This window comes from Microtus oregoni, unplaced genomic scaffold, assembly GCF_018167655.1.
Source record: "Microtus oregoni isolate MIOR12 unplaced genomic scaffold, Mior012 000008F_ref0000371, whole genome shotgun sequence".
NCBI lineage: Eukaryota > Metazoa > Chordata > Mammalia > Rodentia > Cricetidae > Microtus > Microtus oregoni.
The window spans coordinates 1,313-21,709 of record NW_024543067.1 but is presented as its reverse complement, the minus strand read 5'-3'; the positions used below and the strand labels follow the sequence as shown (position 1 = coordinate 21,709).

Genomic DNA, 20,397 nt, shown 5'->3' with positions numbered 1-20,397 from the left:
TTCACTTACTCCTACCAGAACGCTGCCTTTTCTGATCCTCCTTGTATGAAGCACATTTCATTAAAAATAATTTGCTAAACCATTGGTTATTTATTTATTTATTTATAGCAACACACAGCTGATTCTGTTTGCTAGGAAATACTATTTATAATGGCTTTGAAAACAATTACATGAACTGCAAGGGGAAATCATGCCATTTAGGCTTAATTAGAACAGTCATTTAAAACAGTTGTCATTCCCCAATGCCAATTGCAGAGTATGTACTTTGGTGACTACTGGCTTAGAAAGAAGACTATTAAGTTCTTTACAGTAATGTTTCTTAATAGAATTTGGTAACTACCTTATTTTACTTTAATCTTTGTCAACAGAAATATTTCCATTTAGAGGGTTTTTATTTCAATGAATACATTTTCTCTCTTTTATAAATAAAATAACATAGATACTCAGAAGTTAACTTTTCCCGGATAATTAGACTTTGGCACGCTCCTTGTCCAACACTGCTCTAAAGTCGGACTGGACTTTCCATGCTCTCTTACAGATCACCTTGTGTGTGCACAGTAAAGCTCCAGAACGAAGCTGGACTGGATATCATGGTCACTAAAGAGTAGGCAAATGAAGATGTAAAAATCAGCCTTTGTGAAGTTAGTTTTAGAAAAATGTATTACTTAACAAATTTTATCTTTGCTTTATCACAACAAACAAATAAACAAAATTTAAAAAGTTCTCCCAAATAAAACTGGACTCTCTGAGCATGGCCAACAATGAGGGCTGATGAGAACCCAAGGACAATGGCACGGGGTTTTGAACCTACGTAATGTGCTGGCTTTGTGGGAGCCTAGCCAGTTTGGATGTTCACCTTCCTAGAAATGCACGGAGGGGGGAGGACCTAGGACTTACCACAGGGCAGGGAAATCTGACTGCTCTTTGGGCTGGAGAGGGAGGGGGAGAGGAGTGGGGGGAGGGGGAGAAGGGTGGGAGGAGGGGGAGGGAAATGGGAGGCTGGGAGGAGGAGGAAATTTGTTTTTTTTTTTTTCTCTTTTCTCAATAAAAAAAAAGTTAAAAAAAAAAGAAAAAAAAAGTTCTCCCAAACTCTACATTTATTCAAAGTCTATGTCTGAGGCACATTACCTGCAATATAAAGTCCTCAAAAATTCACATAAAGTCCCCGCTCACCTAGGATCAGAAATTATTAGAAGCAACAGGCTTAAGCAACGGTACCAGTATGTTGAATGCCCAGAAAAGATGAAAGTACAAGCCCAGTGGGAAGTCTGGAAGACAGGGTAGCTGGTTCGTTGGCTATACACAGGCACCTGAAGAATATGGCTAAATGCTATGGTAAAGGGATACTCTAGACAGTAGGAATACAACATGAACAGAAACCAAGATAGGAATTCTGTAGTCCTTCTGTCAGGCAGTACAGCAGTTTAGAATAGTGAGTCATGAGACTGGAGGAAGAAGAGGGTCTCAGATCATAAAGGGCTCTGTAGAACACGTAAAGAACATGAGAAAATGGTTTGGAGTGACGGCTCAATGACTAAGAGTGCTTGTATTGTAAGCATGAGCACTTGAGCTTGACTCCCCGGCACCCACATAAAAAACTGGGTATGGCCGCATGTGCCTGTAACACCAGTTCTGTAGGGTGTGGATACAGGAGGATCACTGGGGTTTTCAGGCTGTCAGTCTAGCTCTAGGTTCAAAGAAACCAGTCACAAGGGAGTAAGGTGGAGAATTATAGGGCAGGACACCCTACGTCCTTCTGCAGTATCCACAAGTATACATGTGTATGGGCATGTGTAGGTACACCAAACATGTGCACACACCAAACATGTGCGCACACACACACACACACACACACACGCACACATGCACACACATATATGCATCAGTGGCTGCAAAATGATAAATAGATGGTATCTTCGTAGAGTTGGGAGGATGAATTCTGAGGCAACATCTGGGGAAATCCCTTAAAGGGGCAAAAGAATTTTAATTGCCAAAGTCAGAGGTCTTCAAATTTTGACAGCGATCCTCAAGCTAAGTCCTCAGTGTTTCTGAATGAGTAGGTATGGGGTGGGTTTTGCAGCTCTGCATGGCTAACAAGTTTCCAGATGGTTAGAGTCTCCCAGGTTTTCAACTTGAGCAACTGAGTGGATCCTTATATCATAAAACAAGGAACATATGAAGCAAATCCTCCTGTGACCCTATAATCCTCTGCCTTCTATTGCTGCTTCTACTAATGTCTCAGGCTTTGCATGTTACCCACTGACCATATGATGTTGGACTCAAGCTGATTTATTTGAACATCTGGTGTGGGAGAATGGTCTGTATTCTGTCAATTAAATTTTAAATAAACGCTGATTGGCCAGTAGCCAGGCAGGAAGTATAGCCGGGACAACCAGACAGGAAGTAGAGGTGGGTCAATGAGAACAGGAGAATTCTGGGAAGAAGGAAGCCCATTTCTCTGCAGTCCTGACCCAACCACAGAAGAAGCAAGATGCGACTGCCCTGCTGAATAAGGTACTGAGCCATATGGCTAACATAGACAAGAATAATGGGCTAATATAAGTTATAAGAGTTAATAAGAAGTCTGAGCTATCCGTGTGATTTCTTTGGGACTTAACGACTGTGGGGATCAGGCGGAACAAAAAAATCCTTGGTCAACAGAATGGTGCCCAACGTGTGGATGAATGCATCCACATAAAGCTTCAGCATCCAGATCTCTACTAGCTTATGATAAACCTGTCAAGTCCAAAGTAAACTCCAATTCTCCAAACTCCAAAAGGCAGTCCAAATATCCAGAAATGGACTCAAACTGTACTATAGGAGGATTTTTGGTGGTTAGACAAAACCCATCATTTATCAGGAACTTGTGAAAGCAGTTCCTATCTGCCAAAAGGAGTCATTTTTTTTTTCATTTTTTGGCAGAAGGGACATATTGGTTTCCAATTTCATATACCTGTGGTTGCATATCAAAGGCTATGCTGGCCTCCAAGCTCCCTCAGTATCACAAATACTTGTTATAGATTTGTCCAAATGGCAAATGTGTCATCACTTATTAGTGGGATCCTGATGATCCTCCATTGATCTTGAAACCATGCCATAGCCCAGTGTTGTGTCTCAAGTGGCAATTCCATGGCCGACATCATGTTGAGGGTTCCTGCTGGGAGTTGGGGATTTCCTGGCTTTCTCCTCAAGCACTTATCTAAGCCACAGAGCACTACATGAGGGACAAACACCAGTTAAAATTGCTGTTCTTTGGCCTTGCCCCAGGTAGGGTGAGCCACAGATAGATAAGGCTTCTCTCTGTAAAGGGACAGTACCAGTGACTTTTAAAGATGTTTACAGTTAATTGTAATATAATAATGTTTTTCATTGAATAACTTGTTTAATTATATGCATAGGAAGCAGAGCAAATGGAGGAGCCATACAATTTTTGAATCAAATTATATCTCGATTCTGTCTTCTATTCGAGTCTTCATCTGTATATTTCAAACAATAAAACACTTTATGTAATGGTGGGTGGATTAAATGAAGTAATGAAATAAACTATCTAGTCCAGTGTTCAGTGTGAAAAATATTCTCTTATCTCCTCTTTTCCCATGATTTGGTAGCCAGCCACTCTGGTGGTAACTGGTCTAACTCTATATATATTTGAAAAGAATCATTGTTCAGAACAGTTGAATTGGACAGCAATAACATTGTATGGATCAGGCTATACCCAGATGAGCCAACCATGTCTCCTGCAATAAACAAAACCTTTAAATTTGCGGACATTCATCATCTTAAAAGTATTTAAGTGTTAAATTTTAATTAGCTACATTTACAAAAGTTTTCCTTAGGCTTCCTGCTCTAGTATATTTTTCATTCCCAATCAGCTAGAAATGTTATTGCATTAGACTTTGATATTAGACTTTGATAAGGTCATTTGTTCATAACTTGAGCTCTTTACTATAACAAGAAAAAAGTATTAATTATTTATCATAAAGAATGAGAACATGATGAAACTGGTTCTCTGTCTTCTAGATAGTGCCATAGCTTGCTTTAGAAACAGTAATGTTCGTAATCAGAATTTTATTGGGGCTCCTAAGAAGATCTTGTCAGCAGACCTTTGCAAGGTCTTGTTACACTACTGACAAAATGATCATCTATCGAATGCTTATAATGTAGGAATTCTGAAAGATTTATGTTTTTATCTGCATCAATGCACACATTCTCATACAACCATCGTCATCTACAGCATTTTAAGCATTTTTAGGAAGGACATAGAACATACCTTTATTATTCCTTGTCAAGAACACTAAAGAAGGCATTTCTTTTCCAAGTTGGGAAAGACATTTGTTTTTCAAGAACCTGATGGATTAGATGTCCCAGACTTTGTTAAATTATCTGAATGGACAGATCTATAGGCCAGGAAAACTTTGTAAAAAAAATTATCTATTTCATTTGGTCGATGTTCCCATTTACCCCCCAACCCTTACCTGACCCTTACCAAACCCATGGTCAGAGAGAATCTCAAGAAAATGCTAAGCAGGGGAAAATTAGTTGAAACATTTTTCTATAAGAATTTAATAAACATCACATTATTTCAAGGATCAAATATTTGAATCTTTACAACAACTTAATAAACAACATCTTACTTCAAGGCTCAAATATTTTACATAGTACCAAGATTAGGCTTAGCCTTACCCTTCGTGGAAAATCCCCAAAGAGCCCTTGTTTTGAATGCTGGTATGGTACACATACCTTAGCTTATTTGACCAAGCATATCCACCAAATTCAGAACACTGTACCTACCCATCGGTGCTCGGTTCAATGGGCTACGGCACTTACCTATGAATCTGATGATCCTTCGGAGTAAGGGGTTCAGATAACAGCATTCCCCTGTAAGGATTGTTTTCTCCTCAGCAATCAGGGATTCCCTTGTTGACTTTATGAAATACATGGATATTTCACCAATAAATATCTGGGGAAGGAATGTTAAAGAAATGTCAAGCAGGAGAATTGCTTGTTTATAGATAGGGCAAAGGTCCACAAAATAACTTCCAAGGAAATCGCATTCCTTTTAAATGTCAATTGGGGAGATGGTGGGATAGATACTATCTTGCATTTAACCATTTTTTGTTTTTTGAGACAGGATTTCTCTGTGTAACAGACCTAGCTGTCCTGGAACTAGCTCTTGTAGACCAGGCTGATCTCAAACTTAAAGATCCGCCTGCCTCTGCCCCCAGATTAAAGGCGTGCGCCACCACAGACCAGCTACATTTAATTCTTAAAATGAAATTGGAAAAACCAATATTTGACCATTTAAGATACAACTCTGGGAAAAATATTAAACTCTAAGGTCATATGAAATATAAACTGAAATAACAGTGTGCAGTGCAATTTATGATACAGTTTGTGGCAGGATTAAATGTTTAACTGACTTTGGAAATTGCAACAATGAAGAATGATTCAGAGAGCTAATAATTCAAGAAAGCACAATTTTACATCTCACAATACATTATTATTTGCATTATAAATACTTATTTGAAAGTTTTTTTTTTTTTTTGCCTGAGGTGTGTTTCTACAACATGGAAGTGGTTTGGCTGTTACTTCTTTATTACTGAATCCCTCTCTTGCTTCTTGAACAAAAACCTTTGAAATAATTATACATTGAGTGGTAGTTTGAAGATAACTAGCCCCCATAAGCTCATTGGGAATGGCACTATAAGGAGGTGTGCCTTGTTGGAATAGATGTGGCCTTGTTGGAAGAAGTGCGTCATTGTGCATCCGGATGGGCTTTGAGGTCTCCTATGCTCACAGTATGCCCAGTATCTCAACTAATGATGGAAGTTAACAACAAAGAGTAAAAGTTCACAATCACCACCATCCATTAAATACTAGGCACAGGGCACTTCAGCGTGTTGACATGCTCAGATCCCTAGTCTAGATATAAATACACTTTTCTCCCTGGAGAGCCATGAATGGTCTCTAAAGCATACAAGTAACACATGTGGGGACCGCATCCCACAATAAAGCAATAGCAATAAAGTTGCTATTGTTGTTTGATAACAGTTAGATAGCATCTGCACTGCAGTCATTATTGCTATAACTACACTATTACAATAAAGCACTTAACTAAGTCATTGGAGAAGCAGATTCCAGGAGAAGCATAGTCTACTGGGAAAGCACTAAGAAATGGAGAACCCAAGATGGAAGAAAGGACTTCCCTCCTCTAGATAACCCAGGTTTGAGACTCTAGTGTAAAATGTACTTCCTAGCTAAGAGACTCTGCTGATTCTTATATCTACAACATTCATTAATACGTAAGTGAAATATATATCATATGTATGTATTTGTGCATAATCTTAGAGTAAATGAGAGTAAAACCTGAACTATATATTTCTGAGTATGACTTATTTTGCTTAAAATAATTATCACTAGTTTCATTCCTCAAGCCTAATGACCCGAGTTCAGTCATCAATGACCTGGGACCTACATGATAGAAGGAAAGAATCGATTCTCATACATTGTCTTCAAACTTTTTCATACGGCATGTGCATGTGTGCTTGCAAACACACACACACACACACACTAAATAAATAGAATTGAAAAAATTGAAGAATGTGAAACTGATACAAAAATAACATTGCTACCAACATTCAAATCACAAAGGAGGTATGGACCATAAGAGAGAAATAAATGAAACAAGGGTATATTTTATTTATGTATTTGTAACGAAGCCCATTATTTTGTATGCTCAATAAAAATAGAAAATGCAAATTAGATATTTATATCCAGATACTGGCAATGTCTGGAATATACTAAGTGCATGCCTAAGTACTAAAAGAGAGAAGAAGGGGTCAAGGGGTCATTTTATAGTCAAAATGGAGTGACATATACTTGGCTTTTTGTAAAACTTTGATGGGCATCAAGTTGTTAAAGAGCAATCCAGTTCCTTCAACAATGAATGGACTTTATGGACAGTCATCTCCCTCACCACACATGTCTTTTACTATTTCTCCATTCACTGGGTCTTCTATTCTCATGGGTGTTTGTGGAGGGCGGGTGAGTCTGCCTGGAGGATGCAGGGCTGTGAAGGTAAAAGATGGCTCTGCTTTCTGCCAAGCTTGCAGCTCACCATTGATGCCATTTGCTCATAATGGCAGATTTACGGCTCTGGCTTTGGCAGTGCATTGGTCCCTCCATCTGTACTTCTGCTGGACCACCCTGTCTCAATCCATCATCTCTACAAAGAGCATCTGGAGCACGTGGGAGTCTCCATGTGTTCAGTGTTGGCTGTCTTACTTGTTTAGACCTCTCTGATTGTTGGCTAACAAAATACACATCAATCACAGCAAATTAAGAGTGTCCTCCAGTGAGAAGTGGTCAAGGCCAAACTCGCTCTGGCAAGAATAAAGTGTAGATAAATTCCATTAGTGATTTTCATCTTCTAGTTCTTCTAGCCACAATCCTAAGCGACTAAGACCTTTGGTACAGTAGTAAGTGTACTTTAAGTCATGACAGCAGCTGCAATACATGGTTAGAGATCTTCCACATACAAAACTCAAATGCAAATATGTAAACCATATTGCAACATGGTGATCATTTTTTTGTGTTTTATCTTTCTTGATGCATTATTCAACAGATTGAAGCTACTTTTGACAGATAAAATTATATGCATTTATCATGTCCAACAAGACTCTCTAAAGTGCATTTATATTGTGCAACGTGTGACTCTAGCTAGGTAATTAACATATGTTACCACACACAGTCACCACTTTGGAGGTGTAAGTATTTAGCATCCACTCAGCATGTCTCAAGATCACAACATGTTCGTAGTCATGTTGTACCCTGCTCTAGTTTTAGGGAACGTACCTAGTTAACTCAAAAATTTAATCATTTGAACAATATATCCTCAAGCCCTTCTCTCTAACCACCCTGAAAATCATTCTGTTCTGTGTTTTGGTGAGGCAATATCTCATATTGTCATTTGTACTTCCATGATGAGTGATGATGTTGGAAACTTTGCATGTGATTCATTCAGGTGGTCTGATGGCTTCTAATCAAAGAACTATTGAGTTCATTATCTATTTTAGTATGAATTACATACCAAATGTATAGCTTCACATATTTTCTTCCACTTTGTGTATGAACATTTCTTTCTGTGACAATTATTGCCTTTGATAGGCAGAATCATTTTAGTTTGTAATTCTATTTCTCCACATTTCTTTCATTGACTGTGCTTTTGGGGTTATACCTAAGACACCATCAACAAGACCTTTCTCATCAAGTTTTTTTCTTCTAGTAGCTTCATAATTATAGGGTTTTGTATTAAGTCTTTAATATGTTCTGTGTTTATTATTCCATAAAGTATGAGCCTAAAGTCCAATTTCATTCTTTTGTGATAGAGTTCCACTCTCCCCAACACCATTTGCCTGTTTGCATGTTTATGCACCGTGTGCATGGAGAGCCTTGGGAGCTCAGAAAGGCTATCAGATTCCTGGAACTGGAGTTACAGATAATTGTGAGCTATTGTGTGGGTGCTGTAAATCAAAACTGGGAACTCTGGAAGAAGAGCAGCAAGCGCCCTTTACTTTTAAGCCATCTCTTCAATCTTCCTTTTTTTTTTTGAACTAACCTACTGAATCCCGTCAGTGATGTCCACGTGTGTATGGATGTGGGGCCATGCACTTGAGCATGGTCAGTCTCGGGAAACTCTCACAAGTATTTTGCCCTCTTCAATTTCTTTTAATGTTTGAAGAACTGACCTTTACTCTCCCAGCAGCTATCAATTGCCATAGCTGCTCAGCTGCTGTGATTTCATGAACATTTAGTGATCATGTCCAGAAAACACTGTTCTGACCTTAATTTTATTATTATTTTAAAATTTTGCAACTATCGTACATAGCTTTCTTGATTCATTTTTCAGAGAGCTTTCAGTCAGTGTGTAGAAATGCCACTGGCTTCCATATGATAAATTTACATACCTTTGCTATATTGAATTGCTCTAATGTCACAATCTTGGGTGGCATCATGTGGGTCTTTGGAATAGAAGACCATGTTGTTGGCAAAGAGGCATAATATAATTTCTTCATTTCTAGTTTGGACACCTTTTAATTCTTTTTGTTACGTAATTACGCTAGTTAGAACACTATGCTGAGCAGAAGAACTATGCTGTCTCTTTCTCTTCTGGTTCTGGAGTAAAGGCTGTCTGCCTTTTCCTGTTCAGCAAGAATATATTATATATTATTTTTATGATATTCAGGCAACTCACTGGGCATTTTATAAATAAAGAATACTAAATATTGTTAAACACTTTATATCTCATAATTCAATTGTGATTTTTGTCTTTCATTCCATTAATGTGTTGTATTATGTTTACTGATTTGCATATATTGGACCATCCTGATATTCTTGGGATGAATTTTACTTTATCACAAGGGGGATCATTTCAAATCTAAAATAATTAAATAAAATATAATTACATCATTTCTCCATTCCTATCATGTCCCACATCTTTATTCCCTCTCAAATTCATGACCCATTTTCTTTGATTATTATTATTACATATATGTCTCTCATTTAAGATGCAGTTAGGGATTATTCTGTAAAGCGGTGGCAATAGGTTCTTCCTCAAGATCTCCAACCTCACTAGCTCCAAGTAGTTTTCTATGTTTTTAGTGCCAGGTATGATTTTCCTTGTGTAGAGTTGTACTTAAGTCCAATTAGACACCTGTGGTTATTGCCAAGATATAAATGCCACTATTGCACCTTTTTTATTTTATTTTTTATTTTGGTTATTGTGGTTCTTGGGTGTCACAGCTGGCAGGGTTGCTGACTGCTCCCCTCCCTTGGCAGCTTGCACAGTGCCTTCTGGTACTTAAAAAGCAAGACTTCAGGAAGGAGACTTTCGTGTTCTATCAAGCTTGAATCTTTCAACTCTTTTTTTTAATTTATTTATTTATTAAAGATTTCTGTCTCTTCCCCGCCACCGCCTCCCATTTCCCTCCCCCTCCCCCAATCAAGTCCCCCTCCCTCCTCAGCCCGAAGAGCAATCAGGGTTCCCTGCCCTGTGGGAAGTCCAAGGAACCCCCACCTCCATCCAGGTCTAGTAAGGTGAGCATCCAAACTGCCTAGGCTCCTACAAAGCCAGTACGTGCAGTTGGATCAGAAACCCATTGCCATTGTTCTTGAGTTCTCAGTAGTCCTCTTCAGCAGTAGTTTTACCTTTAACCTCTAAGAGGCAACCAAGGGAAACAGCCTATATTTTGTTGGGAGTTTCTTGGACTACCCTGACCAACAGCTTGGCTCTGAGCATTTTTAAAGAGAGCCTATGGTTTAGGTGGGGAGCATTGTCAGCCCAAACGCCACACTGCCATATTTTTATGTATTATATGTAGTTTTATATAAATATAAAATATGATTCCCTAAGACATTTTCAAATATACCGAGTGTTATCTGCCTTCCTCCCTCCCTTTCCTTCTGCAGTTACCTCTCCACCACTAGCCAGTCAAAGCTCCCAGGTTTTCCCATTTCCCTTTTCCTATCTCTCCTATCCTGCTACTCACCTCCCTAGCCTCCATCATTGTCCCTTTTACTTTCCTGGCATCTGTGGTTACTTCAGGTTATCTGAACATCTGGAGCTATGTATCACTCAACTCAAGCTGATAAGATCTTGTTGAGGATTTTCACACCTTTGTTCATCAGCAGCAATGGCCTCAGACAAAAAAGGATTGCAAGTATGTTGTTCTCTTTCTTGGAATAGTCTTAACAACTGACACTCATTCTTCTTTTCACATTTGGGGGAAATCAGCAGAGAAGGCATTTAATGCTTGATTGTTTTTGTTTGTTTGTTTTTTTGTGTTTTTTTATTTTTATTTTTTTTTTAATTTATTTATTAAGGATTTCTGCCTCCTCCCCGCAACCGCTTCCCATTTCCCTCCCCCTCCCCCGATCAAGTCCCCCTCCCTCATCTGCTTGAAGAGCAATCAGGGTTCCCTGACCTGTGGGAAGCCCAAGGACCGCCCACCTCTATCCAGGTCTCGTAAGGTGAGCATCCAAACTGCCTAGGCTCCCCCAAAGCCAGTACGTGCAGTAGGATCAAAAACCAACTGCGATTGTTCCAGAACCTGGAAACAACCTAGATGCCCTTCAACGGAAGAATGGATGAAGAAAGTATGGAATATATACATATTAGAGTATTACTCAGCAGTAAAAAACAAGGACTTCTTGAATTTTGCATACAAATGGATGGAAATAGAAAACACTATCCTGAGTGAGGTAAGCCAGACCCAAAAAGAGGAACATGGGATGTACTCACTCATATTTGGTTTCTAGCCATAATTAAAGGACATTGAGCTTATAATCAATGCTTGATTGTTTACTGATGGAATTTTTGTTATTGACTCAATCTCATTTTTTATTAGTTTTTTATCTATGTTTTTTATTTCTTCATGATTCTGTTTTGAAGGGTTGTATGTGTTAACAAATACAGCCATTTTTTTTTAGGTTATATAATTTGTTGACTTATAGCTGTTCCGGATAGTCTCTTAATTGTCTTCGTCTTTCTATTATAGCATTTTTAGTGTCTCCTTTTCTGAATTTTGGGGTCTTCTCCTTTTTTTCCTTTTTAAAAACAGAACCAAAGTCTCGTAAATCTTCTTTATCTTTGCATATAAAACTAATCTTAAGCTTTATTGATTTTTCTATTATTTTCTAATGTTTCTTTCATTTATTTCTTATTATGTCCTTTATATGTAGTTTCCTAATTTCTTGAGCCATAACATAATGTTTTATTTGATATCTTTCCTTCTGCTGTGTAAGGTGCTGATAGCTATAAAATTCACTCTTAGAATTGCAATGGTTTCATTCCATATGTTTTGGCAGGTTGTTTTCCAGCATTTCTGGCTTTTATTTTTGCATGTATGTGTGCAAGCAGATGCCAGAGCTCATCTTCCTGTGTCCTCCTCAATCACTGTCCACCTTATTTTTCTTTTCTTTTCTTTTATTTTTTTATAACATCAGGCAGAGATATACAATTCTAAGGAGATTATTTCTATTTTCAATGATAATTATAACATTTCACAGCTGAATGCCTCAGACGGTAACATACAACTACAAATATCTCCTTCCTTACTGCAACCAAGTTAATACTATGTCCTCTCTGGTGTTTATAATTTACCATCTACAAGAATGCAGTTGAATCTTTTTCTTTTCAAAATTCTTCTTTTTTTCTATGAACAGTGCCTTAGTTATCAGCAAATGGGGACCAGGGCTGGGATGCTTTGGTTTGAATGGGAAATAGTCACCGTGGGGTTCGCGGTTTGAATCTTTGGACCCAGCTGCTGTTATTTGAAAAGGACTTTTTGGATATGCAGAATTTGCTGGAAGAAGTTGTTCACTGGCAAGAGACTTTTGAGACTTTCTAGCCTGGCCCTACTCTCTGTTATTACTCTAGTTCCTGACTGTGGGTGCAATTGTGCCAGCTGCTTCAAACCCCTCTGCTTTGTTCGTCTTACCATGAAGGACTGTATCCTTATGGAACTGTGAACCCCAAAGCATCCTTTCTCTGTTTGGCTGATAGTCTAGTGTATTCTGTTATACCTTATTTTTCAAACAGTGTTTTTCCACTGACCCTGGAGCTTCCGGATTGGCTGGACTGGCTAGCCAGTGACCTCCAGTGATTCCCTATCTCTGCCTGCCACCCGAGTAGGGCTTACAGATAGAAACACACAAAGTTTTGACACAGGTGCTGGTGGTTCAAAGTTAGGTTGTCATTTTGCCCACTAAAAAGTTCCTCAAGGCCTCAGGAAATAAAACCATATTCTCTGATTTCTTCATTAACCAGGTTGTTGTTTTGGAGCATGCTGCTTAGTTCATACGTACTTGTGAATTTTCTGATTTTTCTCATGTAGATGTATATGACTGTGTTAATAAAAAAGACTAGCTATGATTTCAGTCTTAAATACTATGAACTGTTTTGTGGCCTAGACAATGTTCCATGCACGTTAGAGAATGTGTATTCTGAGGCTATAAAATAGAAGCTCCTCTATGGGCCTGTTAGGTTAATTTGGGTTTGATCAAAGTCATATGTTTTCCTACTGGTCTTATTTCTCAGTATCTGTCTATAGCATGAGGTGGGGGTGCTAAAATCGCCTGCTATTTATACCATCGAAATCTTTCTTCAGATCTGTTAATATTTGCTTTACGTATTTACGTGCTGCAGTGCTCAGTATTTGTAAATGTGTCCTCTTGCTGAATGAGCACTCTTGCTATTGTATAATGATCTCCTTCGTGTTTTTTTTTTTAACATATTATGGTTTAAAGATAATTTTTTGCTTCAATATGGCTACAGACTGAGTATCCAAAAATTCAAACACTGATATGCCCCCAAACTTGAAGTCTTTAAAAGCACTGGTTCTCAAAAGATTTGGAGGGATTTCAAACTTTTTAGATTAGGGACGCACGGTTGTTACCAAGTGTGTGAAATATTCTCCAGCCCCCAATTTGGGATATAATGTGTACCTGGTGCACCTGTTCCATTTTGGTTTTCATTTGTATGTGCATCTTTTTTTTCCCCTTTCACTTCCTGCTACATCTGCACTTCCTGTGAAATGGGTCTCCTGAGTCCTTTTCGTTTTGCTTATCAGTATAAATACTTAGGGATGACCACTTAGTATTAGATAACCAATTAAGGAGCTTCTCTCTGAGGAAGACTGATTCTCTCTCTTATATCAATCATCAAATTGTTTGTAGCTCTTCATTAGGGACACGGCTTTGTGAGATTTCCCCCACCCACACAGGCATGTCAGCATGTATCGTCTTTATTCAGGTCTTGTGTAGGCAGTCACATTGTTGGAATCTCCTGGGTGCACTTTGCCTATCATGCATGGAAGATGCTATCAGGTAGCAGACATCCCGGTCCTCTGGCCCTCACAATCTCTCTGTCTCTTTCTCCATGTTGTTCTCTGTGCTTTAGATGTACAGTTAGTGTTGCAGTTGTATCTGCTGGGTCTGGGCACCCCGCAGTTAGTTGTTCACTGCCTTTGACCAGTGTTGGATTTCTGTGAGGGTTTCTATCTGCTACCAAAAAGATGAGGGGTGAGAACTACATTTGTCTGTGGGTATGATGATACTTATTTAGAATGTAATTAGAGATTATACTGGTTTAGAAGACTGGCAGATGTTCTCTCTTAGGGTCTATGACCTTATCAGCTAAGGTAAGTTTGCTAAGTATACCTATTAGGCATGATTTGCCCTATAGAGCCGGCCTTACGTCCAATGAAATGGCTGTTGATTGTCTGCTAGATGTTAGTGCCACTGCTTGACTTGAGTACGCCTTTCACACTGCTTATTATTGTGGTTCCTAGGCTTTACACCTGGGTGTGATGACTACAGATGTCTCTTCCCCCATGGCAGGTCACACAGCACCTTCAGTTACTATCGGAGCTAATAATTGATATTCTGCCTGGAAGACTTCCACAATCACGAGCATCCAAACCATTGTAGATTTTAAAAGTGACCCAATAAATGAGAAAAAAAAATAGATTCTGCTGCCTGCACTATGAGAGCCTTTTTTATTCTGGGCTTTTATCTTTCATGATGAGTGCTATCGATGAACTCTACATCTGCCAAGAGGTTCTGCTTCCTTTACTAGCAGAACTCTAGTTTTCTCAAGAATTATTGACTTTTGCTTTATCATACATAGATATAAATAATAGATACCACCACTGGACGCTCCCAATGTCCTTTAGCAGCACACACAGGAAAGGCCATATGTATGACAGCGTTTGGAAAACCATCTTGTGCCTGTGATAACACTAGAGATTGCCTTCTGGTCTCATCCAGCAGTCAACTCCACCCACTCTGAAAGCTATCTTAGCTGAGACTATAGTTGTAGAAAGGTGGGACCATATATTCCTAAAAACATAGAACTCACGAATACCTTTTGTTTTGCTGAACAAGAGCAATGGAAACCTAAAATAATTTTATCAAAATCTCATTCTCAATAAAAAAGTAAACCCAACTGTAATCTTCAAGTAACTTAAGCAGCCCCTATTTTTAGGAAAACAATATTCTTTAAACAAAAAAATCCTGAAAGTGGTGGTGTCCACCTTTAATTTCAGCATTTGGGAGTCAAGGGCAGGCAGATCTCTGTGAGTTCGAGGTCAACCTGGTCTTCTACACTAGTTTCAGGACAGCCAGGGCTATTACACAAAGAAACACTGCCTCAAAAGAAGAAACAAAACAAAACAAACAAACAAAAGACCCTCACAAACAACAATAATATACCTTTAATCTTAGAATAACTGGAAATAGTGCAATGAGCAAACACTACTAAGGGAAATCTAGATCACTAATATGTAGTCTGAACAAAAATGTGGAAATTAATTTTTAAATTTTTTCCAATTCATAAATTTAATTGGGTCATCCATATGTTCACCCCAGAAGAAAGTGTAGATTGTAAAGATAGAGTATAATAGTTTGGCAAAAGGACTTTCTGTCTGAAGAAGTCATGTGATGAGGTACAGAGGGATAGAATGTAACCTAGAAAATGTCCAAGAGTTTCAATGGAGGAGATAGTGCAGAACCCGGAAGAGGAGGATTCTGAGGGAGTGCAAGGTAGACAATGTCTCCTTTGCTTCTTCAGCAGCTGGGGTCCTGTCAGGCAGCCAACAGGCTCTTCACTGAGAGACCACTCTGTGGCCTGCAATGTCCTTTTACATTGGATGCAAAGAGCTCGCACAAATGCTCAAATGAAAATTTGCAAGTCCAGCCTTTCTTTCGAACTGCGCTGGCCTTTCCTTTCTGAGGAAACTGCTCCTGAGTCGCCTGCGCCTGTGTCTGTGTGCACGCGGCTCGCACTTGGATACCAAACTGTGAGCGATTTCCGTTCTCTTGGGCAGGGAGTCAAATGCTCAGCTGCTTCAATGCTAAATACTCCCCAGTCACTTCATTGTGAGGCCAAGAGAAAGGTTTAATAGCTATCTTCTCATGCCTTGTGCCACCGGGACTGAGATGAAATAAGGGTAAATCAGATTCGCTGCCCAGTAAATCCTCTTATCCAACAGGCTCCCTGGCTCTCTCCTTCGCCTCGGAGTCGGAGTTTATCCAGAAGGCCCTAGGGAGCAGTTCGTTAGCCAAGCTGTCCAGGTAGTCAGAACAAACCCTGCAGGCTTCTTTGAAGTATGGGTTATTACTGGGGGCTAAACAGTTCTGGACACAATAAATTCTCCAAGCTTCAACTTTTCCTAAAGACATGTGACAGCAATGGCTTTGGCCCCGTGCAGTTTATCCCAAGTGGCCTTGTCTCAATATGAGGTTGATATTTTCTGACAGGAAAGCATAAAAGGGGAAACAGAGAGTTTACAGGTTAAATGGCCCTGTCTTTCCCCTCAGCTCTCCCCTGTGCATCTGCAACTGGGAATGGGGTTGTGAATGCTCATCTGTGGAGACACAGGAGTGTGGTGCTCAGTTCAGCCATGGTCACTGTGCTTGGAGATAAAGAAAGAAAGGAAGAAAGAAAGAAAGGAAGGAAGGAAGGAAGGAAGGAAGGAAAAAAAGCCAAGGACAATCCAGGTCCAGGTAGAGGTAATTTTTCTGAAACTTACTACTAGTTACTATGTACTTCACTGAAAAGTGGTCTTGCCTTCATTATACCCCATGGAGCATGGGAAATTCTTTTAAGGAGAAACTGATAAGTTGTGCACCCCTGTGGCACACGTGGCACACACAAGTGAATCCAGAAAGGAATCTAACATGCAGAAACTTCCATCAAAATGGTCCTTTTTGCTCTTTTCCTGTTCTCTCTCTTGGAGAGGCTCTCTCTCTCTCTCTCTCTCTCTCTCTCTCTCTCTCTCTTTCTCTCTCTCCTCCCCTTTTCCCCTTTTTCCTTCCTCTCCATAACCCATCTAATAAATATCTAACTTTAAAAAAATGGACCTTTTTGTGTTCTTATCAAATCTGAGAACTAGAAGGTCTTGGAAATTATTGAGCCTGATCCCTTTAAAAAGTGTAGAGAAGAGAAAACTGAACCCATGGGAACACAAGCAGCTAGAAGTCACACAGTTATTTGGGGCCTCAGTCTGAGGGAGACAGTGAACGCTGGGAGCTCTGAGCAGGTGTGTGTGCTGAAGGAGGCACTAGGACTCAGAGATGCTAAGATCTCACATGGGCAAGTCCTACCTCACTGCGCAGACGTGAACACAGCTCCTTCTCAGAGCTCAGAGGCTATCTGGCCTGCCACTGCTCACATATTGGGGTCTTGAGGGAATATAGCTGCTGACTAACAGGGTTGAGGACTGTATTGCTCCCTGCCATTAGCCCACCAGTTGTGAGCCTCCCTGGTTCCCAGCCATGTCCCCAATTTTAAAAGGAGGGCAACAATGGAACCCAATGGGCAGATCCCTGTCCATCTGTTTATATAAAAATGGAACCTTCAGGGCATCATTTAGCCAAAATGTGTCTGGTGTTCCCAACTGAAAGATGAAGGAGGCTATTGGCCATGATTTTTATGTTCATTGGAATACTCTGTTCTGCCTCACTGGGATGCTATGAGGCTCACCTAGGCAACATCTGCAGAGTAGACATCATTACAAAATGGTTTCTTTTTTTAGAAAAACAAAATAATGTTTTTCATAATAAAAATTTCATACATAAACCTTATTGTGTCTTGGTCCCATTAATCCTTCCTTGCTTTTCCTCCCCTGGGCCTTGTTATCTCCCCAATATTGTCCCATATTCTCTCTTCCACTTTCATGTGCACTTAACATTTTGAAGAATTTGCTTTTGATTTTATTCGGCAATTATACTGTTTCTTTAATTCAAATTTTCTGCTCATCTTTATTAATGTTTCTACTAGTCTTAGTTTTTTTAATGGGCAAAATCTCTATAAATACAAAATAATTATAGGAAAATAAAGAGAATGATAATGAGACTAGGAAGAAAGGAAAAATATGTATTAGTAACTCAATGGGTCACTCAGCAATTCGTGTCTGAACACATAAGAACATGATATCATGATCTGTTTATGGCACACTCGCAGTTCCAGACTGCCTCATGGTAGAACCACCACCAGTACATTCTAGACAGAGCTTAACCTGTTTCCTTGTTTTACCTGGGGATTAGAGTTTTCTGCCTTGTGAGGCACAAAGAAGTGTCTTCTCTCTATGCTTTCTTTTTCTTCCTAGGGCTGAGGATAAGGATAAGGGAAAGGAGACATAGAAGTTATGTCCAGTTCCCATCCCTTTAGAAGAGGCTATTCTCAGGGATTCTCAATGGAATGTCATAATTCTCAGATGACGACATTTGTCCTGTGATGTCAAAGCGGTGGAGGATAATTCCCTGCCAGGTTCTTTACTCCTGGACACTATGGGCATGCCAGGAACTTTAGGAAGTCACTTCTAGACCCAGTGACAACCTTGCCTTGTCTAGAAGGAATCAGTGAGATGAGTCACCCCACCAGGATGTGAGCCGGATACGCTGCTCTGCAGACCTAATGTTTCTAACCACCCGGATGCATCATGTTGCATCTCATCAGTATCGCTCTCATTTCTCCTGATGTCTTAGTAGCTAAGGGGAGCTCTGCTGAGGATGGATCAAATGATCTGAATAGACTTAGAGTGTGATGATTCAATTTTTCTATAGCCTCAAAATTACAGTCAATTTTCATCTTAAGTCAAGAGAAGCCTTGCCACCGAGAATAGCTTTTGAACTGAATGTCTGAGCAATCACCGTACTCTTCAGTAAACCAGTTAGTATTTTTAATGAAGGCCCGGTCTGAAAGAGAGCAGAAGGCATGTCGGAGGTGGAGTGGGAGAATGGGGTTTTATTAGAAAGTGATTAGAAGGGAAGGACAGAGCCGGAACTGAAATTACGCCCGGATGAATCTGCCCTGGTGACAGCAATGTGTTCAGACACACGAGTGTTTATTTTAACACTCTCATAAAATGAGAGCGTCTAAGTGTTAAGTCACTGGACTGCCTAACAGGAATCTGCAAGCTTTATGCTCTTGAAGCAGTCTCCCTACAGGGCTGTCCGTCCAATTTTTGACCTCAAAGGAGAGACAGTGAAATAAATGAAGGCAAGGTTGCAGCTGAGCTCACTGGTATATGACTTGGACAGCGGCAAGGACAGCACATTTTGGGTCAAGTAATTTTGCTCCTCTCTGGCCTCTGCAGTTCAGCGGTAGCAGCTGGAGGCTTCTGCTCCCCTCTGATCTGAGTCTCTATGGCAATGCCATCGCTAACAGTCAACTCCTGAATACACACAACTAACTCTCAGCCTACTTTTTCTGAGAGTACAGTAGCTATTCTTAAAGAGGCCAGCTAACCAAGTCTGTTGATTTCTGACATTCACACATACTTTTAAAAAACACAGCTGACACTGAAAAGCAAAAAAAATAAAAAATAAAATAAAAAAATCCATCTATGAAAGGCAAGATCAATTTAATTTTGTTGTTGTTTTTATGAAGAGTTCTACTCAGTCTTCTCCAGCTGAAACAGGAGAGAGTTGATTAGGCTACCCGCTGGTGAGACCCAGGAGGACAGGAAAGAGGAGAAAAGGCAGACAGGAAACACTTTCAGGTGCCCGACAACAAAGAACTCTTGTTCTGTACTTACAATAGCAGTTGGAGTGGCAGCCAGCACGCAATAGAGCACCAGAGGGGTGATGAAACTTTCTTCCTCCGTCCCTGGGTAAGGCTTCATTAAGTCTCCGTCCTGACAGAAGAATCCTTGGATATGCACCTGAAAAGTGTCAGTGCATTCGAAGTAGTAGGCAAGCAGCACTGTCCCAGCCATGATGACAAGCTGAAAATACAGCATGGCCACACAGAGACATTAGCGGGGCTTCGGAGCAGCGCTGGCCCCTCAGAGTACACTCCCTCCATCACCCTGCAGCACTTCTGGGGTTGGTATTGGCAAGGGTGCACGCGCCTGGCGCAGCACGCTCTGGCTTTGGGGTTGTGTGCTAGCTTGTCTGCCTGCTAACATCTGCTGTAGAAACCTTCCAGCAAATAAAGTGCAGACCCCATCTGAAGGGCGGACCACAGCAAGGCTCGTAGAGCGACCTGGCTCTACTGCTACGCTCTCGGAGTAGCTGCGGAAACTGGGGCGGACATGCGCATTCACATTCAGGTCAGAGGTGAAAGTTCGAACGGCAGAGGCTTAGTGAGAAATTTTATAAATTATTAAAAATAGACTCACCGTACAAAATGTTAGTCAGTCAGGAGTAAATGACTGAGGGAGAGGGAGAGGAAGAGAGAGAGAGAGAGAGAGAGAGAGAGAGAGAGAGAGAGAGATAGAAAGGCAAAAGTTTAGCAGGAATGAGAGGCTTTTTCAGAACCATGCCTTATATTATTGGCAGGTGTTCTACATCCGGGATGGCTTTTAACCTTTTCCATAATGCTCCGTACTAGAA

General features: G+C 40.1%; 1 protein-coding gene across 1 annotated transcript in view; it reads right to left on the bottom strand.

Moving 5' to 3' along the window:
* Positions 1 to 19,908, bottom strand: part of Plppr1 (phospholipid phosphatase related 1) — a 39,045-nt gene extending 19,137 nt beyond the window's left edge. Inside the window, exons 1-2 of the mRNA XM_041657489.1 lie at positions 19,599 to 19,908; positions 4,828 to 4,960 (exon numbers count right to left, since the gene is read on the bottom strand). Of these exons, the coding sequence (XP_041513423.1) occupies positions 4,828 to 4,960; positions 19,599 to 19,802 (337 nt within the window). The 5' untranslated portion in view covers positions 19,803 to 19,908. The remainder of the gene's footprint in view (positions 1 to 4,827; positions 4,961 to 19,598) is intronic.
* Positions 19,909 to 20,397: the final 489 nt, after the last annotated feature.